Source organism: Myotis myotis, unplaced genomic scaffold (assembly GCF_014108235.1).
Source record: "Myotis myotis isolate mMyoMyo1 unplaced genomic scaffold, mMyoMyo1.p scaffold_m19_p_28, whole genome shotgun sequence".
NCBI lineage: Eukaryota > Metazoa > Chordata > Mammalia > Chiroptera > Vespertilionidae > Myotis > Myotis myotis.
Window position 1 is genome coordinate 716,302 of NW_023416333.1, and position 25,724 is coordinate 742,025.

Consider the following 25,724-nt stretch of genomic DNA (forward strand, 5'->3'; position numbering starts at 1 on the left):
AAAAGTGAAAAACCAGAGGAACTGGAAATGAGAAATGAAAGAAATAGCTGAGTTCAGTTAGCAATGCAGCCTGAGAAAGGTGTACTTTCTCCATGTTCAGAGTTCATGCTGATTCTTCATCCTGGGTACAATAAAGTCACTGGTATTGCAATATACCTCTTAATTATTGCTGGAGTCCAACCCCAGCAGGTCCAGGGGTCCCCAAAGGTGTGGACGGAGTCGGCGAAGAAGGAATGACATGGAGACAGCGTTCAGTGGATCAGCAGCCTAGCCAGGATCTCTAGCCAAGTTTTGGTCAGGCTCTCCAGCGAAGTTCTGGTTAGGATCTCCAGCCAGGTTCTGTGTCCATATTCTCTTGCTAGGTTCTCCAGCCAGGTTCTCTAGGTTCTCCAGCCAGGTTCTGTAGCCATGTTCCCTCGCTAGGTTCTCCAGCCAGGTTCTATGTCCATGTTCTCTTGCTAGGTTCTCCAGCCAGGTTCAGTCACCAGGTTCTAGTCAGGTTCTCTTGCCATGTTCTATCCAGATTCTGTAGCCAGGTTCTGTCTCTAGGTTCTGTGGCCAGTTTCTGTCCAGGATCTTTTGCCATGTTCGCTCGCTAGGTTCTGTCTCTAGGTTCTGTGTCCTGTTGTCTTGCTACATCTGTATTTATACCAGTTGATTCCAATCCTATCAATCTCTATTCCAAAGGGTAGGGCGTTTCTTATCTCCATTCCAGGGAGTAAAGATTATGTGGCTTAAGCATGATTGTTCGTAGTTAAAGTGATTAATTACCTGCCTGGCACTTAGTTAAGAGGTTTTATTCCCTCCCTAACTTCAGGGGAAACTCCCTATCTGGGGAAACAACCTTTCTCAGAGAGGTGACCTTGGTTAAAACACATAGTGCCAAGAAGGTGAGCAAACATATTAAGAACAGTATGCTATATATGCCAGGTCCCTTGAAACAGCAAGGATGGACCGGCTCCCGGCAAATTATGGAAAATCTATTACACAGACAGCACTGTCCTAAAGGTAGGTCTGGCCTCCTAAATGTCACAACCACAAATTGACATGCTCTCAAAAAGTTTTCAGCTCAACACAGTGGCACAGAAAAGGAAGTAACTTTGAAGACATAATCTACAAAACTCGAGAACTATTTTAAAAGATTTATTCAATAGGATTATTCTCTAATAGAAGAAAATAGTGTCCCTTATAATGTACACAATATTCCATGGGAAAGTACGCAAGTGAAGTCCATATAGTATACAAGAGCTCACAGATCTTTAAGGTAGAAACCATCAACCCCATAATTTCACACATACACCAGGAATAAAACACAGCAGCACCAAGTGATATGGGAACAGAATCACAATAATATTTCCTTTTCAAAATATTTCAAATGATTTCAATATAAATAACACTCTAAGTAAGTGTACATATGGAAACATCAATTCCTTTGATATATTCAAGTATAGCAATATTTACTAGCTACATTCAAAGTTTAAAATACACTGGGTGTACTAATTTAGAGCAATTCCTGAAAGGCATTTTGGCTACCTATCTAGTGTGAATTCATTGATGCTTTAAAATTCATAATCAATTAAATACTTGGATAACATTTTTATATCTTTAAAAATCTGTTAAGGCATAAGTTACTTGGAGTTTTATAAACTGTATACTTTAAACAAAAGTCCTTCCTATTATATCATGAATGTAGAATTTCTACCCAATTGCAATCCCTGATAAGACTGGGGCTGTAGGTCCAGCTATATGATTTCCCACATTCTTTAGTTTTAAGGTTTCCCCCTAGAATAAATACCAATGTGAGGAATCAGCTACAGATGCTGATGAAAGGCTTTAGGACAATGTTTACATTTGTATTGTTTCTCCCCAGTATGAATTCTCATGTCAGGTAAGGTTCCCATAGTGAGTAAGCTTTGTCACATTCTTTATATCTGCTGGACTTCAATCCAGTAATAATGATATGTTGTATGAGATATAAATGAGGATATATACTTTGAGATATGCCTGATAATTTGTAAGACCTTGTTTTATCATTCTCAATGTAGCTTCAACCATTGAAGCTTACATCCTTAAATGAAAACTTTATATTATTGCTGTTTTTCTTTAGAATGATTCCTAAAATGTTGAGTAGGTTAGACCACAGGTTAAAGGATTTCTAACATTTTCAACAGTATAAGGCTTTCCGTCATTGTAAAATCTCTGATGTTCAGTAAATTTTTAGCAGTGGGTAAAGGCTGCAGCCCAAACTATACATTTGTAATGACTTTCTTTAGTATGACGTCTCTCAGGTACAATAAGAGACGAATGCCTTTTAAAGGCTTGGTCTACGTTTTTCACATTCATAAGGCTTCTTCCCAGTATCCATTCTGTGATGTTTAGTAAGTTCTCACAGCTGGTCAAGGACTTACAACACTCCACACATCTGTAAGACTTCTAGGAAGTATGAACTCTGCTGTAAAATGATGCAGGAACCCTGAGAAAATGCGGTTACATTCTCTGCATTTATAAGGCTACACTCTTTGGTGAACTCTCTGATGAAAATTAACGGATGAGGACTGGCTAAAGGCTTTGCCACATTCTCTACATTTATAAGGCTTCTCTCCAGAATGAACTCTCTGATGCTTAGTAAGGTCTGAGGACCAGCCAAAGGATTTGCCACATTCTCTACATTTAAAAGGCTTCTCTCCAGTGTGAACACTCTGGTGGTTAATAAGGTATGAGGAGTAGACAAAAGATTTGCCACATTGTCTACATTTATAAGGCTTCTCTCCAGTGTGAATTCTCTGATGTGAAGTAAGGGATGAGGACTGGCTAAAGGCTTTACCACATTCGTTACATTTATAAGGCTTCTCTCCAGTATGAACTCTCTGGTGGTAAGTCAGTTTTGATGAGGTAGTGAAGGATTTGCCACATTCTCTACATGTATAAGGCTTCTCTCCACTGTGAACTCTCTGATGCTTAGTAAGTTCTGAGGAGCTTCCAAAGGATTTGCCACATTCTCTACATTTATTAGGCTTCTCTCCAGTGTGAACTCTCTGATGAGAAGTAAGGGAAGAAGAGGTGCCAAAGGATTTTCCACAATCTCTGCATAGGTAAGGCTTCTCGCCAGTATGAATTCTCTGATGACGCTTAAGGGATGAGTAATGGGTAAAAGCTTTGCCACATTCATTACATTTATAAGGCTTCTGTCCAGTATGAATTCTCTGATGCTTAGCAAAGTATGAGATATCCCTAAAGTCTTTGCCACATTCATTACATTTATAAGGCTTCTCGCCAGTATGAATTCTCTGATGATAATTAAGGTGTATTGCCAAACGGAATTCTTTGCCACATTCTGAACATTTGAAAGATTTCTCTCCAGTATGTCCTCTCTGATGTTGATAAAGGGATGAGGATTGGCTGAAGGCTTTGCCACATTCTCTACATTTATAAGGCTTCTCTCCAGTATGAACTCTCTGATGTGTAGTGAGGTGTGAGAACCGTCTAAAGGCTTTGCCACATTCTCTACATTTATAAGGTTTCTCTCCAGTATGAATACTGTGATGACGATTAAGGGATGAGTAATGGGTAAAGACTTTGCCACATTCATTACATTTATAAGGCTTTTCTCCAGTATGAATTCTCTGATGGTGACTAAGGGATAAAGCCAAACTGAATCCTTTGTCACATTCTGAACATTTGAAAGACTTATCACTAGTATGAGCTATCTGATGTTGATTAAGGGATGAGGACTCACTAAAGGTTTTGCCACATTCTCTACAATTATAAGGGTTCTCTCCAGTATGAACTCTCTGATGTTGATTAAGAGAGGAGGACTCGCTAAAGGTTTTGCCACATTCTCTACATTTATAAGGCTTCTCTCCTGTATGAACTCTCTGATGTCTATTAAGAGCGGAGGAATCGCTAAAGCCTTTGCCAGATTCTCCACAATTATAAGGCTTCTCTCCAGTATGAACTCTCTGATGCCTAGTAAGGTGTGAGAACCGTCTAAAGGCTTTGCCACATTCTCTACATTTGTAAGGCTTCTCTTCACTATGAACTCTCTGATGCTTAGTAAGGGATGAAGATTCGCTGAAGGCTTTGCCACATTCTCTACATTTATACGGCTTCTCTCCTGTGTGAACTCTCTGATGGTTAGTAAGGGATGATAAAACACTGAAGGCTTTGCCACATTCTCTACATTTATAAGGCTTCTCTCCTGTATGAACTCTTTGATGTCTATTAAAAGCAGAGGGATCGCTAAAGGCTTTGCTACATTCTCCACAATTATAAGGCCTCTCTCCAGTATGAACTCTCTGATGAGTAGTAAGGTGTGAGAACCGTCTGAAGGCTTTGCCACATTCTCTACATTTGTAAGGCTTCTCTTCACTATGAACTCTCTGATGCGTAGTAAGGTGTGAGAACTGTCTAAAGGCTTTGCCACATTTACATTTATAAGGCTTCTCTCCTGTATGAACTCTCTGATGTCTATTAAAAGCGGAGGAATCGCTAAAGGCTTTGCCACATTCTCCACAATTATAAGGCTTCTCTCCAGTATGAACTCTCTGATGAGTAGTAAGGTGTGAGAACCGTCTAAAGGCTTTGCCACATTCTCTACATTTGTAAGGATTCTCTTCACTATGAACTCTCTGATGCATAATAAGGTGTGAGAACAGTCTAAAGGCTTTGCCACATTCTCTACATTTATACGGCTTCTCTCCACTATGAACTCTCTGATGAATACTAAGTCTTGAGGGCCAGCTAAAGGTTTTGTCACATTCTGAACAATTATAAAACTTTTCTCCCATGTGATTTCTATGATGTTGAGTATGTCCTGAGGACTGACTAACGGCGTTTCCATTTTCCCTGAGTTTGTAAAATTTTGCAATAGTATGAATTCTTCCCTTATGTACAATAAGAGATGAATGACATCTAAAGGCTTTGCCACATGCTTTACATTTGTAAGGCTTCAGTCCAGTATGAATTTTCTGATGTACCATACAACCTGAAGGCCAATTAGATGTTTCCCTAGAATCTTTACATTTATAAGGTTTTTTTCCACTATGGATTTTTTCTGCTTTATTTGTATTGACTATTTGACTGGAGATTATACCACAATGATTCCATTTGTAAGCTTTTTTCCCAGTACAAATATTCTCTTCTTCAGTGTAATTTGATGACTGATGAAAAGACAGGACAAATTGACTTCCTTTGTGTGTCTTCTCCACAATAGGAATAACCTCATGTATTTTGTGATTGGACCTTGGGTCACAGACTCTTCCACTTTCATAATGGTCCTCTGCAAGTTCGCTTCTCCAATGATTAAGATATGACTCTCGCTTAAAGTTTTTCCAATGTTCATTCCATTGATAACTTCTGTCTCCATTATATGTACTCTGGTAGTAATGAGAGATAGATAGGCTTTTACTGACAGTTTTAATTTCATTAAACATGTACACTGTTCCATAAGAATCATTTCACGATACTCACTAAACCAAGATGGTTGTACAACGAAAGCTCTCCTAATTTATTAAAATAATACACAAAATTAAATACAAAATAATAATGATCAGATGAAGAAGAATGAATCCTTTTTTAAAAGATTGCCACCCCTAACCAGTTTGGCACAGAGGACAGAGTGTCAGCCTGCAGACTGAAGGGTCCCAGGTTCAATTCCGGTCAAGAGCATGTACCTTGATTGTGGGCACAACCTCAGTAGGGGGTGTGCAATAGGCAGCTGATTGATGTTTCCCTCTCATCGATGATTCTAACTTTCTATCCCTCTCCCTTTCTCTCTGTAAAAACATCAATAAAATAAATTAACAACAACAAAAAAGATTGCCAAATTGGCCAGCAAGCATGGTTCAATGGCTGAGTCTCGAAGTTTGAACCAGAATGACGGTTCTATACCCCATCAGGGCACAAGCCCCGGGCTCACAATCAGTCTCCAGTGTGAGGAATGCAGGAGGCAGCCTGGCAATGATTCTCTCTCATCACTGATGTTTGTCTCTCTCTCTTCATCTCCCTGCCTCGCTGAATTAAAAAAATATATAATGAATAAAAATAATAATAAAAGCACTAGCTGAATTGGCTCAGTGGATAGAACTTTGGCAAGTAGACTGAAGGGACCTGGGTTTGATTCCAGTCAAGGGCACATGCTCAGGTTACGGACGCCATCCTTCTTGAGGGGCAGGTAGGAGGCATGCAATCAATGATACTCATCATTGATGTTACCATCTCTCTCCCTCCTCCCTTCCTCTTTGAATTCAATGAAAATATATTTAAAAGTGATAATAATAATAATAATAAGAATGATTGCCCAATTGAGCACATTTAAATTTTATAGGTATGTTATAAATCACTACATTTTAGAAATGATTGCATGAAAGTTTAATCTCACCCTACATCTTACAAAATTCAAATGATTATTTACACTACAGACTATGTGAATTCCTACACTGTCCAGATTTCCCTTCCAAGAATGCATAACATTAAAAGTAGTTTTGAACATTCACGTGCAGAAACACACTGATCTGCCAATGTAACTGACTTTAAAGTGGAAAGTTTCCCAAATGCATAATATACTTGACCTCTTTAGGTAACAACAATTTTATTATGATAACTGTTGCAGATTAGTTCTGTTTATATTAACAACTTCTGTTCTCATCACATTTTTCCTCAAATACCAAGACTTTAATTAAGTGTAGATCATCAAAGCGACGACACCTTTCATATCTTACCAATATCATTTCAGAGAATAATTCTTGTATTCCGGTATTTGGCATAAAGGCCTGGTCATCTTCAGATGACATAGCTGAAAGAAAACAAATTTTCAGTTTGACAATTAGGTGAGTGCACTTTGAAGTTACCAGCAAGTATTGACCAAACAACATTTCTGAGTATTCCAAGAGCCAGTGACGGAATCAAGGAAAGCTCAAGATAGGTACAATGAGGAAAACAAACATCAAAGAGGGGCAAAGTGTTGCTTACATTTGCTGATCATATCTGCTCCAACCCCCTACCACACAATGGCAATATTATAAAAACACTCCCCATTCACAGTTTCGTCGCTGGAGAGAGATGAGGGAAGTGCGTGTTCAATGATCTCCATGTTTTGAAGCATCCTGAATAACAAGTGGCTGTTGTGCATGACACAGAGTGTGGAGAGAATGGAGGTACAAGGTGAGTGCCCCATAGTGGCAGCTACAAACGAGAAATTGTTCGAGCACCACAAAGACTGTGATACTGAAGATGTATATCAAGCATGAAAGATACAGCGGGTCCGAGAAAGAAACAGACAACACTTCCAACTGGGAAATTAAACAGCCGAACCAAGAACCAAGATCCGGAAAACAGTACTGACTGAAAGTAGAATATGTTCCACAGATGGCTAGTAGTTTTCTCTTATAGAAAGCATGTTCAAAAGCCTGTGTTTACAATTCAGGAATCTCAACAAAAGATATCAGTCATGAAAAGAAAAGAAAAAAACAGAAAAAGTGTACCCTCCGAAAAACAAAATAAATGTAATCAAACTGGCACTACATTAATGGAAATATGTTAATTACCTCAAAAAGAATGGAAAAGTCACCAAAATAGTATGTAATAAAAAAAATATATATAATGAGAAAATAGTTTATAAATACCTCACCAAAAGGGGAAATTGAAATACATAATACCTGAATTAAAAAATACAGTAGAATCATGAATGAAAGACGTGATAAACTCAGAACATCAAAGAATTTGCCTGGCAGTGGTGGCTCAGCAGTTGAGCTTCAATCTATGAACTAGGAGGTTACGGTTTGGTTCCACATCAGGGCACAGGCCTGAGTTGAAGGCTCGATCCCCGATCATACAGGAAGCAGCCGATCGATGATTCTCTCTTCACTGATGTTTCTCTCTCTCTCTTTCCCTCTCCATTCCTCTCTGAAATCAATAAAGATACATTTTTAAAATAATAATTAAATAATCAAAGAATTTGTACATAAATCATTAAAATTTTAATTCACTAACATTTTGACTCAGAGAAGCAAACACATGGAAATGTGAAGAGAATTTAAGGAACTCCTAAGATATTAAGAAATAGACCACCGAGGGGACCCCGTAGAGACAGAATAGTAAAAAGGAGAAGGTAGCTTATATAAAAAATTAATTAAGACCCTGACAATTAGAGAAAGCGACATACAAATGCAAGCAGCTCAGTGAATTCTATGTGGAATGAATATAAACATGATAACAAATAAAAAACAATGAAAATATGAAGAATCCCAGAATACTATCTAAAAACATATAAAAAATAACTCCTCATGGAAAAGACAGCTCCTCTAAGATCTTTAGGGGGTTTCTAAGCCAAAAAATATTGTGGGAAAAAGAGCATGATATAAAACTTGGAACTGATAAATGAACATAAACCATCCAACAAGAATATTGAGCCCTAACCAGTTTGGCTCAGTGGATAGAGCGTTGGCCTGAGGACTGAAGGGTCCCAGTTTCATTCCGGTCAAGGGCATGTACCTTGGTTGAGGAACATCCCCAGTGGGAGCTGTGCAGGAGGCAGCTGATCGATGTTTCTCTCTCATCGATGTTTCTGGCTCTCTATCTCTCTCCCTCCCTCTCTGTAAAAAACCAATAAAATATATATTTTTTAAAAAAAGAATATTGAGAGAACAGATGGTAAACAATGGAGAGGAAAAAACATTTCCAGCTCCAAAACTTTCTCATAATGAGACCATCTCATCATTAGACCTGCCCTATAACAAGTCTTTTAGAAATATACTTCTGGAGGTAATTTTAAAATTATACACAACACTAACATATGAACATATAAAGATACCATGTATGTGAAAATGTACAGAAATATGAAAATTTGTGGTGTTCTATTAAAGAAACACATATCACTTTGATTTCTTGTGGAAGTTTAGAAAATAAAAGGAACTGTCCGACCTGAGTAGCTCTGTAGTTAAGCGTTTATCTATGAACCAGGAGGTCACAGGTTGATTTCTGGTCAGGGCACATGCCTATATTGTGGGCTCCTTCCCCAAATGGGGTGTACAGGAGGCGGTCAATCAATATATTTTTAAAAATGCATTTTTAAAGAAAAAATAAAAGGAATAAAATCTTAAATCTCTTCTATTAGACAAACAACATTAAAGATAATGTGATATCAACTTATGTGGGTTCATGGGTAGCAATGACAACCAGCAGAGATTCTGTATGAAACTGACACTATGGATTAAGGTACATTGTTATAATTTTGTTAAAAAAATATATTTTATTGATTTTTTACAGAGAGGAAGGGAGATAGTTAGAAACATCGATGAGAGAGAAACATCAATCAGCTGCCTCCTGCACACCTCCTACTGGGGATGTGCCCGCAACCAAGGTACATGCCCTTGACCGGAATCATACCTGGGACCTTTCAGTCCGCAGGCCGACGCTCTATCCATTGAGCAACCGGGTTCGGCACATTGTTATAATCTTAAGATATTTTAAGATTTAAAATATGTTGTAAGATAAGATTACAATATATTTTAAGATTTAAGATTATATTGTAAAAAATCAATAAAAAAATATATATATTATATATATACATTTTTTTATTTTATTGATTTTTTTACAGAGAGGAAGGGAGAGGGATAAAGAGTAAGAAACATCGATGAGAGAGATACATCGGTCAGCTGCCTCCTGCACAGTCCCCACCGGGGTTGTGCCCGCAAATAGGAACATGCTCTTGACCGGAATCGAACCTGGGACCCTTGAGTCTGCAGGCCGACGCTCTATCCACTGAGCCAAACTGGTTAGGGCAATAAAATATATATTTTTAAAAAAAGGTATTTTAAGTTGTTCCATGGTGACAACAAAAAATAGAAATATATATACATATTTATATAGAGATATATAGATATATATAACTCATTTCTCAAAACATGGTATATAACACCAACCAATGAAGTTAGCTGTGTCCCTGTACAGGAACAGAAATTAATACAGAATAACAAATTAAATATGAATTTACAAGATTACCAGCATAATGGAAAATAAAATATTAAGGGTACTTCCTAAGAAGGTGCATGACTTCTATGCTGTAAAGTATAAAATACTACTGACTGCCCTCTGCAGTGTGTCTCAGTAGTTAAGCATGGGGCCCTGCCCTCCACCAAATGATTGCAGGTTCGATTTCAACCTTGTTTGGGACGTGTAAGAAGCGAAACAAACTATGTGTCTCTCTCACATCGTTATTTTATTCTCTATCTCTGTTTCTACCCCTCTCTCCCTCCCACTCTCCTTAAAACTCAATGAAAAAAAGAATTATGTTGGATCAACAAAAGAAAATATATACACACACATTGACGGCTGTAATCAAAGAACAAATCAGTAAGTTGGAAAACACATTCCATGATATTACTTTGTAATGCTAACAGTATCAGCTGTCATTGGTACCCAAAGTGACCTAGACATTCAAAGCAGTCCCTATCAAAGTCCCAATGACACTTCTGGTGGAAATAGAAAAGCTCTTTCTAAAATTAATATTAATGTCACAGGACTCCATGTAACCGAGTCAATCAAGAAAAGAATATATGAAATTAAAGGCTTCAGGCTTCCTGATTTTAAAACATACTTCAAAGCTTCTGTAATCAAAAACTATAATACAGCCCTAGCCGGTTTGGGTCAGTGGATAAAGCACCGAACTGTGACCTGAAAGGCCCCAGGTTTGATTCCTGTCAAGGGCACATGCCCGGGTTGCAGATTTGATCCCCAGTTGGGGACATGTAAGAGGAAGCCTATCAGTGATTCTCTCTCCTCATTGATGTTTCTAAATATCTCTCCCTCTCCCTTCCTCTCTGAAATCAATAAAAAAAACAAAAAACTGTAAACAAACAAAGAAATAAAAAACCCGTGATAGACATTACAAGAAATAATGAAGCAAGATAGAATAAAAGGCCTACATAGGAGAAACCAAGATGGCGGAATAGGTAAACACCGGAGATTGCTGCCTCGAACAACCACTTCAAAAATACAACTATAAGACGGAATGGACATCATCCAGAACCACAGGAAGGCTAGCTGAGTGGAAATTCTACAACTAGAAGGAAAGAGAAAAGCATACCGAGACTCAGAGGAGGCGCAGTACGGAAGTAAAATACTAAGGTGCGGAGGTGCATGTGGAGTGGGCTGGCGGCTGAGGGCGCGTTTGTCATTTACAATCAGGAGGGAGTATCAGGCTCTGAGCTCCAGTTCTGAGCGAGTCTCTAGGTACCCAGACTCATATGGGAGAAGCGGGACTGTCTGGCATTGGTCGGAACTCGAGGGCATTTTTCTATCCGAGGGGCTTGCAGCGATTACCAGGACACTGAGAAGCAGAGCTTCTGAGGGCAGGACTGAGAGCAGCCATAACTGCTAGCCCCACCCTGTTGGTCCCGTGGGACCCGCCCCACCCAAGCCCTGCAGGGAAGCTTTTGCTGGATACCCTCAGGTATAGGCGAGATTAGCACCTCCCTAGAGATCCAGGAGCCAGGAAGCCCAGACGTCATAGTGGGACCATCCAGTTTGCAGCTCCGTGGAACCATAAAGGACACACTCAGGGGGCAGACTCGGTGAGCACTAAAGCCCCATCGAAGCAAGTCTTGTCCCAGAGGGGTGTCTCCAGCACAGAAGTTCTCCCACTGCAGACACAGCTGATTCTCACAGCCAACTGGCCTGGAGGTCAATTCCTCCCAGTGATAACTACAACAATCAAGGCTTAACTACAACATGACTGTGCACAAAGACCACAAGGGGGTGCACCAAGATTGTCCTCCTCAGGTAATTGGGGAGGCTGAACCACTGGGCCCTAGAGGACACTCAGCACAGAAAACCACTTTATCAACACAAGGAAGCATAAAAAATGCGGAGACAAAGAAAAAGGACACAAATGACAGAAATGGAGGAAAGCAAACTACTGGATATAGCATTCAAAACCACACTTTTACGGTTTTTCAAGAATTTTCTAGAAACTGCCATTAAACTTAATGAGATGTACAAGAAATCTAATGAGACCCTCGAGGTTGTGATAAAGGACCAACTAGAAATTAAGCATACACTGACTGAAATAAAGAATATTATACAGACTCCCCAAAAGCAGACTAGAGGATTGCAAGAATCAAGTCAACGATTTGAAATATGAAGAAGCAAAAAACACCCAACCAGAAAAGCAAGATGAAAAAAGAATCCAAAAATACGAAGATAGTGTAAGGAGCCTCTGGGACAGCTTCAAGCGTACCAACATCCAAATTATAGAGGTGCCACAAGAAGATAGAGAGCAAGATATTGAAAACCTATTTGAAGAAATAATGACAGAAAACTTCCCCTACCTGGTGAAAGAAATAGACTTACAAGTCCAGGAAGCGCAGAGAACCCCAAACAAAAGGAATCAAAGAGGACCACACCAAGACACATCGTAAGTAAAATGCCAAGAGCAAAAGACAAAGAGAGTATCCTAAAAGCAGCAAGAAAACGAAAGTCAGTTACCTACAAGGGAGTACCCATACGACTGTCAGCTGATTTCTCAACAGAAACTTTGCAGGCCAGAAGGGAGTGGCAAGAAATATTCAAAGTAATGAATGCCAAGAACCTACAACCAAGATTACTTTATCCAGCAAAGCTATCATTCAGAAGTGAAGGTCAGATAAAGAGCTTCACAGATTGCCGAAACTGGTTTGGCTCAGTGGATAGAGCGTCGGCCTGCGGACTGAAGGGCCCCAGGTTCGATTCCGGTCAGGGGCGTGTGCCTGGGTTGCGGGCACATCCCCAGTGGGAGATGTGCAGGAGGCAGCTGATTGATGTTTCTAACTCTCTATCTCTCTCCCTTCCTCTCTGTAAAAAATCAATAAAAAAAAAAAAAGAGCTTCACAGATAAGAAAAAGCTAAAGGAGTTCATCAGCACCAAACCAGTATTATATGATATGCTGAAAGGTATCCTTTAAGAAGAGGAAGAAGAAGAAAAAGGTAAAGATACAAATTATGAACAACAAATACACATCTATCAACAAGTGAATCTGAAAATCAAGTGAATAATCTGATGAACAGAATGAACTGGTGATTATCATAGAATCAGGGGCATAGAAAGGGAATGAACTGGCTATTCTTGGGGGGGAAAGGGGTGAGGGGGATGCGGGAAGAGACTGGACAAAAATCGTGCACCTATGGATGAGGACAGTGGATGGGGAGTGAGGGAGGAGGGTGGGGTGGGAGCTGGGTGGAGGGGAGATATGGGGGGAAAAAAGAGGAACAAATGTAATAATCTGAACAATAAAGATTTAATTAATTTTAAAAAAAAAAAAGGTCTACATAGACATTCTCCTGGATAGGGTCTAAAGATCTTCAACAAGGGTGCTTATACCACACATAAGAAAAGGACATTCTCGCCTTGCCCGGGTATCTCAGTTGTTTAGAGTGTGGTCCTGATACCAAAACACTGCAGCTTTGATCTTTTCTCAGGTCACTAAAAAAGTCACCATGAATGCATAACTAAGTGGTGAAATAAATGTATCTCTCCCCCCCTCCCTCTCTCTCTCTCCCAACCCACCATTGCTCTCTTCTTCTAAAATCAATAAAAATAAAGTAGTGTTGGCTGTAATTACATAAGAACTCAATAAATGAACCACACGTGCAATGACCTTAAATTGGAATGCAAACAGTATAAGCCAGTGGTTCTCAACCTTCCTAATGCCGCGACCCTTTAATACAGTTCCTCATGTTGTGGTGACCTCCAACCATAAAATTATTTTTGTTGCTACTTAATCACTGTAATTTTGCTACTGTTATGAATCGTGATGTAAATATCTGATATGCAGGATATATTTTCATTGTTACAAATTGAACATAATTAAAGCATAGTGATTAATCACAAAAACAATATGTAATTATATATGTGTTTTCCGATGGTCTTAGGCTACCCCTGTGAAAGGGTCGTTCGACCTCCAAAGGGGTCGCGACCCACAGGTTTAGAACCACTGGTATAAGCTGTACGAGTATGCAAGGTTGACATAAACATTCAAAGTAGTCATTATCCACGTCCCAATGACACTGTTCACAAAATTAGCAAACCTCATCCTAAAATTGATATGAAATGACACAGGGAACCAAAACAAACATGGGAGAGACAGTATAACCTTAAAGGCATCATGCTTCCTGATTTAAAAAAACATTTCAAAACTGGTGTTATCTAAAAGTATCATCTACACTTTAAGATAGAGGTAAAGTCCTGACCGGTTTGGCTCAGTGGATATTGCATTTGCCTGAGGCTTAAAGGGTCCCAGGTTTGATTCCAGTCAAGGGCATGTACCTTGGTTGCCTGCACATCCCCAGTAGGGTGTGTACAGGAGGAAGCTGATCGATGTTTCTCTCTCATCCATGTTTCTAACTCTCTATCCTTCTCCCTCCCTCTCTGTAAAATATCAATAAAATATATTTTAAAAAAAAAAGACGGAGGTAAATAAAGAGCATGGTAGGCCCTGGCCAGTGTGGCTCCGGGTTAGAGCATCATACTGTGCACTTAAGGGTGGCAGGTTCAATTCCCCTTAAAGGACACATACCTTGGTTCCAAATTCCCACCCCACCTGGGTTGAGGCAGGAGCATAAGTGTCTCTCTCATATCGATATTTCCCTCTCTCCCCCTCCTCCTTCCTCCCACTCTTCCACTCTCTGAAAAGCAATGGAAAAAATGTGCTCATGTGAGGATTAACAACTACAAAAAAGAAGCACTGTAGAATAAAGAACCTACTTACAACTTCTCATGCATGAGGCAAAATAATCTACAAGAGTGCCTATACTGAGGCATAGACACTGCATCTTGCTACTGTAATCAGTTCTGTAAAAACTGCTGTTTGAAATTTTAACCCTGCTATTTTGTCTTCTGTACACACTTTCTTGCTTGAATAACAGGGAAAATAAGTTCAACTATCTGACCTTGCAAGCTGCTCTGTTGCTGTTTCTGCTAGGTGTTTGTTAGTTATCTGTACTGTGCTCAAGGTTACAATTTGCCTGCAAAAGTAACTTACATAGAGCTCTTTGTAAAGTCTAGAGAAGGTCAGGAAAAACCCTTATTTGGGAGACAAAGGGCTGGAAAGATATAAAAAGGGAAAGCTTCCTCCACGTTTTTGCTCATATTCAGGAGGTTACTCCTCTGAGACTGCTAGCGTTATAAAGGCTCCAAAATTCAGCTCACTAATTGATTATAAGGCATCTTTTGTCTAGCTCACTGATTTATAACATAAGATGTGGAGGCTCCAGCAAGAATTTGGCTAATGGCACTTGGCCTCAGACATCGTGGGCGGACAGCCTTCTCCAGCCTGGCTGCCAAGCTCTGAGAATCTCTAGGGGAGGCGCAACCCGATGAAGTCCCAGGGCCCCAGAGATATCAATAAATGGTCTTGGCAGCCAGAGGGAGGACACCTGACATGCCCCTGGATCCTTTCTGAGTCACCAGAAAACCTCTGGAGATAAGTGAATTCGATTAAGTGTATTCGAGTTCACTTTTTTGCTTGCTTGCTTGTGACCGGTCATTTTATTACCGAGAAGTAGGACTGGACGCAGGGTACCTTCTCCGGTAGATTCTCACCAAGACGTCAGTCGAGAATCATGTTCTTGGGGTGTGGGTTCAGGGAGGGCCCCCACGTCTGTTCTTGCTAAGCCCCCCCCCCCCCCCATTTGTTCTCGTTGGGCAGTGTTTTCTTTATCTGTTTAACTCCCGAGTGAATGTCTGCTGAAAGAGAATAAATATGAGAGCCTGAGTAAAGTGAAAGCTACTTTGTGTTGCCCTGTGCTCTTGTGAGCTTTTGTGAACTGAGAAGGATTATGCAGTCTGGCTGCAAACATAAGAGTATTTGTTGATGTTTTTGTCTCTTTGTTTAATTTGTTTGGGGCAAGCCCCATTTTAGGGCAAAGCCCATTTATATAGTAGTGCTGAGCTATAAAAGAAATTGCAGGATGACATTCCAGCAGCTCCCAAGAATCTTTTAAAGTATTAGCCCACGAGAAAACTCTTAGCTAATAAAATTTCTTGCTATATCTGTAAAGTAGAGACTTTAATATGCTCTTTCCTGGTTTATGATTTTCTGTGCTGAGTTAAAATTTTAAAATTCTAAAGTTAACTATTTACATAAAAGTTATAAAAGAGTCATAAAAAATCTCAGGGAGCCCTGACTGGTTTGGCTCAGTGGATAGAGCGTCGGCCTGTGGACTCAAGGGTCCCAGGTTCGATTCCAGTCCGGGACATGTACCTTGGTTGTGGGCACATCCCCAGTAGGGAGTGTGCAGGAAGCAGCTGAATTGATGTTTCTCTCTCATCGCTGTTTCTAACTCTCTTTCCCTCTCCTTCTCCCTTCCTCTCTGCAAAAAAAAAATCAATAAAATATATATAATTTTTAAAAATCTCAGGGAGATTTAAACAAAGAACCACTAGCTAATGTATTGCTTGCCTGTAAATAACAGGTTCTTATCTCCCCCTGTCAAGGACAAAATAACTGGTTAATACAGAAGTGGAGGGGAAGAGGGGGAAAAGATAAAAACAGAAAATGAGAAGCAAAAGGTTTCTGTCTCCAAGCCTGGCACTGAAGGGTTACTAGGTATTTCTTAGGCTGTATCGAAATGTTCAGCAGGGAAACGCTGGAATATAATATTTTATTGGCCAGATTAAAAAGGATTAATTCTGCAGTCAGGAAAGAAAAGGCCAGTACAAGTTACTAAAAATATAACAAAGAAAAAATATTAAAATAAAAATCCTTGGTAAAAGGTTTAAGGCATAGTTATACATTTTTAAAGGACACAGAAAGAAGGTTTAAAGGCTAATTTAGAAGTATAAAATTTATAAGGGTTATATATACAATAAAAAGGGGGAGAGAATTATTAGAAGAAAATTAATTAGATAATACAGGCCAGTGGGCCAGGACAGGGAGAGCAGGGAAGGTTAAGGACTTTGTGCGGGTCAGCGTGGCCCAAATTCGGCATGGGCTGGCCAGACACAGGATCTTTTGAACCTTTCATCACCAAAACTATCTGGAACGTAGTCATGAGGGACCCTGGGCACCCGAATCAATTTTTCTACATAGCTAAATAGTTAGATTTAGTTCAGAATCCCCCACCATGGTTAAAGAATTGTGCTCTACAGATTGGGGTCCAAATATTAGTAGCCGTCCCCAAAGGGAGTGCAGAAAGGGGGGACGCCTTTTGCAGACCTACCTCCCCATAAACCCCCAGGTTCCACCTCAGCCCTTATAACAGCCTCTTCCCGAGTGCCCCAACCACCTCAGGAAGGGGTACAGGCTCCACCTTTTCACCACCTGCAACCTGGAGTTTGCGTGTGTCCACTACTCGGGGTGGGGGCGGCATCAGGGGGAGGAGCGAGGTGGTGGGGGCCATAGGGAAAGTAGGGTTACAGAAGAGGCGGTGGGGGCCATAGGGAAAGTAGGGTTACAGAAGAGCCAGGAGGAGGAAGCGGGAAGAGATGGCGGAAGCTATGAGTCTGCGGGCCAGGAGGACACCATAGGCCGCCTACATTGCATGCAGGGCCTGTTGGGGGGGGGGGGGGGGGTGGCTATGGGCGGCTACATGCAGCAGCTAAACCAGCTGGGCGTGCAGCAGTTCTCAGTCCTGACAGAAGTGCTTTTTCACTTCCTAACTGAGGAGCTAAAAAAAAAAAAAAAAAAAAAGGTAGAAAGGTTTCTGACCTGGGACACTTATTTGTTATTCAAACAGGCTAGCACCTCGGATTCAGGAAAGAAAGAAATTAAGTTCCCTCCCCAACAAAGTTCCAGAGTAAACAAATCACTAAAGATATAGGCTTGGTCATCCTATATTTCTATTCTTTCTCCCTAAAATAATAGCAAGGACTTGTTTATGGCTGAGGAAGGGCTTCCCTGGACACTTTTCATCATGTTCTCCTATCAGGCATAAAGGCAGCAGCCCAGAAGCCTATAACTTTATCAAAAGTCACTGAAGTCATTCAGGAGGCCCAGGAATCGACCGCGGCTTTTCTGGAGTGCCTCTGTGAGGCTCACAGAGTTTACACTCCCATTGACCCAGTCCCAGAAGCTCCAGAAAACCAACAGGCACTCATTAAGCCTTTGTAACCCAGTCTACTTTAGATATAAGAAGGAAGCTTCAAAAATTAGAGAGATTGCAGGGCATAAATTGGTCTCAATTAATTGAAGTAGCCTGAAAAGTATTCAACAACAGAGACTGCCCAGGGGAGAAACAGGACAAAATACTAGCGAGGACAGTTGTAGCAGCTCTAAAAGAAATAAGCCCCCAGAGGAAAAGTGTTCACAAAAAGACCAAGAGCAGGGAAGCAGACCCCCGTGAGGGAAAAACCAGCGTGCCTATTGTAAAAAAGATGGACACTTGAAGAGAGACTGCCCGACTGACCACTGACCGATCCCATGGGGACAGGAAAAAGCAGTCTCAGGCCCCGAGGGTCCTATATCTAGAGGAGGATTGAAGGGGCCGGGGCTCCCTCCCGCTCAGGCCCAGGAGCCCAGGGTGACATTATAGATAGGGGGCAAGCCTATTAGCTTCCTAGCAGATACTAGTCACTAGTGCCACCTATTCAGTCCTAACAGAGCCTATAGGACCAGGGGTCCTCAAACTTTTTAAACAGGGGGCCAGTTCACTGTCCCTCAGACCGTTGGAGGGCTGGACTATAGTTTAAAAAAAAACTATGAACAAATTCCTATGCCACTGCACATATCTTATTTTGAAGTAAAAAATACAATATTTGTATTGGCATGTGGCCCGCGGGCCGTAGTTTGAGGACCCCTACTAGGACCAATAACAACCAAGAAAACTTGCATTCAGTGGGCCACACGGGAAAGTCAACTCTCTGCCCGTGGACTTCAAAAAAAGGACAGTAGATCTTGGGAAAAGCACTGTAACCCATTCATTCCTAGTCAAGCCAGACTGTCCCTACCCCTTATTAGGACGAGACCTCCTACAAAAGCTACAAGCCACCAACTTGTTCGAAGGGGACGAGGCCCACCTTACCGTGGACCTTCCAGCCCAAGGTTCTTTTCCTATCAGAATCCTACTCACCTGCCCTCTGTCAGATGAGTATCTTTTACAGGAAGAACTGCTTCCAGAAGCTTCACCCGCCAGTGAGCCCTCTGCATACCTGAAAAGACTTCAGCAGCTTTTCCCCACCGTATGGGCAGAGAGCAACCCTCCAGGACTGGCAAGTCACCAAACCCCAGTCGTAGTTCAGCTAATGGCCACCGCAACACTGGCTCGGGTAAGACAATACCCTATGAGCCTAGAGGCTAAGCGGGGTATTGCTATACACATTCACAGACTAGGAGAAGCAGGTATTCTTATTCCTTGCCAGTCCCCCTGGTACACCCCCTTACTCCCAGTCCTAAAACCAGGGACAAAAGACTACCGGCCTAAGTGCAGGACCTAAGGGAAATAACAAGTGAGTTGAGACCATACACCTGACAGTCCCTAACCCTTACACTCTCCTGAGCCTCCTCCTGCTGGAGCGTAAATTTTACACTGTTGTTATAGTAATCATTATGGTACTTAACGTTAGGACCTTAGAATGTAAGACTTAAAGCATGTAACCCTGTGTGGACTGTTATAGTAATTATTATAGTACCTAATGTTAGATATAGGAATACTGTGTGAGACCCAAGAATGCACCCTTGTAACCCAACTAGTACTGGTAAACAACCTATCTGATGGGAATGCCCAAAGCCTGTACACACCCATAGATTAACAGACCCCGGGTGAATCCACACATGGCAGCCGCTGATAACACACACACCAACGAAGACCACGTCTACAGAGGGGTATATAACCAGACAGTCTGATGGACCCAGCAACGCACAGCTCTTCTGTCGCCAGAGCCTGAGGACCTGTGTGTGCTCACGTCTCGGTTCCCAGCACGAAACTCTGCCCAATTAACTGTCGATCGACGAAAGAGCCAGCAGCCAACAGCACCGTCTACCCCTTTGTGTGTATCAGCAAGTATTGCCGGGTGGATCCTTCCCAGCGTCTGAGACCCATCAGGAACTGGTAAATAAACCCCCTGTGTGCTTGCATCTAACCTGTTTGTGTGTAATTTCTCCGGCTAAGCTTAGATCTCGGTGCTGTCTCTGTGAAAGTGTCTGACCAGAAGGTATTGGCACAAGCCTCAAGCGGATGGTCCAGACCACCTGTGCATGTCCCGCTTAGGTGTAGCACCTATATGGGAACCCCCTGTACTTCGACATAGGTGACGGGCCTTAAATATATAAGAAATAGAAGCTATTTGGGACAACTGTCTTAGACCTAGAGGATGCCTTCTTTAGCATCCCTCTAGCTCCCAGCTCCTTCCTATGAACACTGAAGTTGAGTGTAAAATGGCCACTGAAAGTCTCCTGAACACATTACAAACTCTGGGACACAGAGTATCGGCCAAGAAGGCCCAACTCTGCACCCCCAAAGTTACATAGCTGGGGTACAACATCTGTCAAGGCAAGCGGACTCTTTCTCTCAGTCGGGTTGAGGCAATCCTACGAATCCCCACCCCCAAGATTAAGAGACAGTGACGAGAGTTCCTAGGAACAGTTGGATACTGCCGCCTATAGATCCCAGGGTTTGCAGAGATCGCTAAGCCTTTATACTCCAGCACAGGGGGAACTCAACCATTGGAGTAGTTTAAGACAGAGCAGCAAGCCTTTGAAATATTAAAACCTGCCCTAACATCAGCTCCTGCTTTAGCACTGCCAGATGTAACTAAGCCCTTCCACCTCTATGTATGTGAGACAAGGGGCATAGCGAAAGGGGTCCTCACCCAAAGTCTTGGGCCTTGGAAAAGACCAGTAGCAGCCACAGCTATACTTGTTAAAGAAGCAGACAAGTTAACCCTAGGGCAGGAACTGATCCTAACCACTCCACATGCGGTTGAGGCTTATTCTGGAGCACGCCGGAGCACTGGATAGCAAATGCTCGAGTCACCCAGTTTCAGGCTCTTCTACTCGACCACGCTGCATCAGATGCCACAAGATTCTTGCCATCAACCTTACCAGCCTACTCCTGGACGATGACCCTGAAGAACCTCTACATGACTGTTTAGAGGTCATCGACTTGGTACAGGCAGCCTGCCCAGACCTCAATGACACCCCACTGGCATCGCCGGACGAGGTATTGTTCACGGACAGGAACAATTTTGTCCAGGAAGGAATCAGGAATGCGGGGGCGGTGGTGGTTACTTTAGACCAGTGGGTCTCAACCTTCCTAATGCCGTGACCCTTTAATACAGTTCCTCATGTTGTGGTGACCCCCAACCATAAAATTATTTTCGTTGCTACTTCATCACTGTAATTTTGCTACTGTTATGAATCGTGATGTAAATATCTGATATGCAGGAAGTGTTTTCATTGTTACAAACTGAACATAATTAAAAGCATAGTGATTAAGCACAAAAACAATATGTAATTACATATGTGTTTTCCGATGGTCTTAGGCGACCCCTGTGAAAGGGTTGTTTGACCCCCAAACGGGTCGCAATACACAGGTTGAGAAACGCTGCTTTAGACCAAACTGTCTGGTCTCAGGCACTCACTCGAGGGACAGCGACACAGAAGGCCAAGTTAATTGGCCTCATTCAGGCTCTCTGGTGGCCAAAAGAAAATTCAGTAACGATTTATACTGATAGCGGGTACGAATTTGCAATGGCTCATATACACAGTGCTATTTACAAGGAAAGGGGACTTTTAACTTCAGCCGGGAAGGACATAAAATATAAGGAAGAGATTCTAGCTCTACTAGAAGCCATCTGGCTACCCAAGGTAGTAGCATTAGTTCACTGTAAGGGGCACCGGAAAGGGGACCCCATAGAAGCAAGGGGGAACCGGCCATGGACGAAGCGGACCGGGAGGCTGCCCTAAAACCAGTGGGAACTTTACAGATTCTAGTGACTCTTCCAAACCCTGACCTACCCACCTCACCAGCCTATATGGAGAAGGAGGAGAAATTAGCCATACAGAGGCAGGCCTCCAGGAACCTGGAAGGATAGACTTTACCGGACAGTCGACTTTTGGTTCTTGAGGCTCTAGGACAGACAATAGTTAATCAGTTACACCAGTCCACCCACCTAGGCCATACGAAGCTTACTGAAGTTTTAAGGGATAGATACTATATACCCAGCCTCAATAGTATAATAGACAGCATTGTGTCCCGATGCATCACTTGCGCTCAAGTGAATGCCAAACATGGTAAGAAACTCCCAACGGGAATCTGAGCTCGGGGAAAGCTCCCGGGGGAACACTGGGAAATAGACTGCACAGAAGTCAGGCCCACGCCAGCAGGGTATAAATATCTCCTAGTTTTCATAAACACCTTCTCAGGATAGGTTGAAGCTTACCCGACTAGGACAGAAACTACCACCATTATAGCTCAAAAGTTACTCCAGGAAATAGTCCCCAGGTTTGGCTTGGCTTACCAATAACTTTAGGATTGGACCATGGACCCGCTTTTATAGCCAAAATTTCACAATACATAGCAAAGATATTAAATATTAATTGGAAACTACATTGGGCTTACTGGCCCCAAAGCTCTGGGCAGGTAGTGCACATGAATAGGACCTTAAAAGAGGTCCTCACCAAATTTACCTCAGAAACCGGTGAAAATTGAGCCACCTTCTCTTTGCCCTACTCAGGGCAAGGTGCACCCCATACCAAGTGGGGTTCTCCCCATATGAAATTATGTTTGGGAGACCCCCTCCAATACTCCTAAGACTTCGGAAAGAAACAAAAGCTGAAATCCATAACCAATCTTTACTCAAGTCCTTACAGGCTTTACAGTCCACCCAGAAAGCAGTTCAGAAGCATGTCCAAGACGCTCTGCCTGTACAAACTTCTGATCCGGTCCATCCCTTCCAACCTGGTGACTCAGTTTAGGTAAAGAAATTTACCACCCAAGAACTGACTCCTACCTGGAAAGGACCATACCACCGTCATCCTGACCACCCTCAGGGCAGTCAAGGTCGATGGGATCCCAACGTGGGTTCATCACACCTGCCTTAAAGCAGCACAGGCAAAATAGAGAGTCCAAGACTCTTCGGACACTCTAAAGATAAAACTTTCACGTGTGTTGTGCTTTTAATTCTCTTTATAGGACTAGCAAAAGGAAAAAATAATTTTCTAGCTAAATGGGTTAACAATCCCCATAAGCCATCTCAAAGGTGGATTTGGGAACTCAGGAATAGTATCACTGGGGAAATCCTTACTGAACCCGACTGGGAAGGTATACTCCTAACCACAGACATATCAATTGGTCCTCCTGGCCAACTAAACTCCTTTCTGCTACTATAGAACTTTTAACGTTATTACTCCTTGCCCTCATTCTGGACCCCTATCTTATAAACTGGTTTACTAACTTCATTCAACAAATAATTAATTTTATCAAGCTCATGGTCCTTGGGGGTCGATTTAATCCCCTCCCCAACAATGACCCACAAGTCAATGATGTGACTCATGAACATAAAACCAGTGGGTAATGACACATAGGCACTCCATCTTGCTACCATATCTCTATTCTGTAAAAACTGCTATTTGAAATTTTAACCGCACTATTTTGGCTTCTGTAAACACTTGCTTGCTTGAGTAATAGGGAAAATAAGTTCAACTATCTGACCTTGCAAGCTGCTCTGTTGCCGCTTCTGCCGTGTGTGTTAGTTATCTGAAATGTACTGTGCTCAAGGTTACAAGCTGCTTGAAAAAATAACTTACATAGAGCTCTTTGTAAAGCCTACAGAAGGTCAGGAAAAACCCTTATTTGGGAGACAAAGGGCTGGAAAGATATAAAAAGGGAAAGTTTCCTCCACGTTTTTGCTCATATTCGGGAGGTTACTCCTCTGAGACCACTAGTGTAATGAAGGCTCCAAAATTTGGCTCACTAATTGATTAAGGCATTTTCTGTCTAGATCACTGATTTACAATATAACAATACCACCAAAGAAGTAAAGGATATTCTCACATATACAAACAGTGTTGAGATACTTAGATGTCTACGTGTAAAGGAATGAGTGAAGTTGGACTGTTATTAAAAACCATACACAAATACTAAACCTAAATGAATAATTGAAACATAAAGTTAAAAAAGCTCAATCTATTAAAAGAGGAGTTATAGAAAAGTTTTTGTTTTAAAATACATTTAAAAAAATATATTTTATTGATTTTTTACAGAGAGGAAGGGAGAGGGATAGAGAGTTAGAAACATCGATGAGACAGAAACATCGATCAGCTACCTCCTGCACGCCCCCTACTGGGGATGTGCCTGCAACCAAAGTACATGCCCTTGACCAGAATCAAACCTGGGACCCTTCAGTCCATAGGCCAACGCTCTATCCACTGAGCCAAACCAGTTAGGGCTAAAATACATTTTTATTGATTTCAGAGAGGAAGGGAGGAGAGGGAGAGAGAGAGAGAGAGAGAGAGAGAGAGAGAGAAACATTAAGAGATTCATTGATTGGCTGTCTCCTGCATGGCCCCTACTGGGAAGGAGCCTGCAACCTGCTCATGCAACCTTGATTGGAACTGAACCCAGGACTCTTCAGTCCACAGGTTGACACTCTATCCACTGAGCCAATACGGCTAGGTCATATAGAAAGTTTTTATGATATTTAATTTTTTATTATAGTACTAAATGGAAAGGTAAACAAAAGAAAATAGTAAAAAGGCATTACATCCCATATAAAAATAACTTCACAATAAAGCAAATTTTCACTGCGTTCAAAATACAAGCTGTGAAATGAGAAAAACTGTCTGCAAAGCATATTATCTAATAAGTACTTAATATCTATAATATATAGAGACCTTCTGCAAGTCAACATGAAAAAAGAAGTAACACAATTTTCAAAATGTCCAAAGCTATATGGTCAACTAATTTATGAGACATAAGGCAAGAATACAAAATAGGTAAAGACAGATTCTTCAGCAAGTAGTGAGAGAAAACTGGGACAGATATATGGAAAAATACTAAAACTAGACCCTGTTCATAGGCCATGAACCAAAATGAACTCAGCATGAATTAACAACTAAAATAGAAGATCTGACACCATGAAAACACAGGAAGAAAGCAGAGTCAATGAACCTTGCCTGACATCACTCTTAAAATTACTGGTTTGGATGTATCTTCCTAGGCATAACAAAGAAGCTAAAAAATAAAGAAATGAAACTATAGAAAAATAAGTTTGGCATACCAAATACCAAGTAACAACAACAACAACAAAAGCCCAGCAATGTTACATCCTCAAAAACTAAAGATCCCATATATATAAGGCACTCACACCAACTTAACATCAACAAGACAGTATGATTGAAAAATGGGCAGGGGGCCCTAACTGGTTTGGCTCAGAGGATGGAGCGCTGGCCTGCAGACTGAAAGGTCCCAGGTTTGATTCCAGTCAAGGGCATATACCTTGGTTATGGGCACATCCCCAGTAGGGTGTGCAGGAGGCAGCTGATTGATGTTTCCCTCCCATAAATGTTTCTAACTATCCCCCTCCCTTCATCTCTGTAAAAACTCAATAAAACGTATTAAAAAAAATGGGCAGGGGACCTCAATATACATTTCCCAAACAGGACATAAAAATGCACAATAGACTTATTAAATTATGTTCAACTCATTCATCATCAGAGAAATGCAAATAGACACCACCATGAAATACCACCAAATAGCTAACAGGATGCCAATCATCCATAAATCAAAAAACAACAAGTATTACCAATGAAGTG

At 41.4% G+C, this 25,724-nt stretch overlaps 2 protein-coding genes across 1 annotated transcript in view; both read right to left on the bottom strand.

The window, feature by feature from the left end:
- Positions 1 to 25,724, bottom strand: part of LOC118649174 (zinc finger protein 239-like) — a 219,845-nt gene that overhangs the window by 134,172 nt on the left and 59,949 nt on the right.
- The window catches only part of LOC118649167 (zinc finger protein 91-like), a 29,370-nt gene continuing 4,775 nt past the window's right edge, over positions 1,130 to 25,724 (bottom strand). The window contains exons 5-6 of the mRNA XM_036295975.1: positions 6,720 to 6,793; positions 1,130 to 5,375 (exon numbers count right to left, since the gene is read on the bottom strand). Coding sequence (XP_036151868.1) covers positions 2,511 to 5,375; positions 6,720 to 6,793 — 2,939 coding nt within the window. The 3' untranslated portion in view covers positions 1,130 to 2,510. The remainder of the gene's footprint in view (positions 5,376 to 6,719; positions 6,794 to 25,724) is intronic.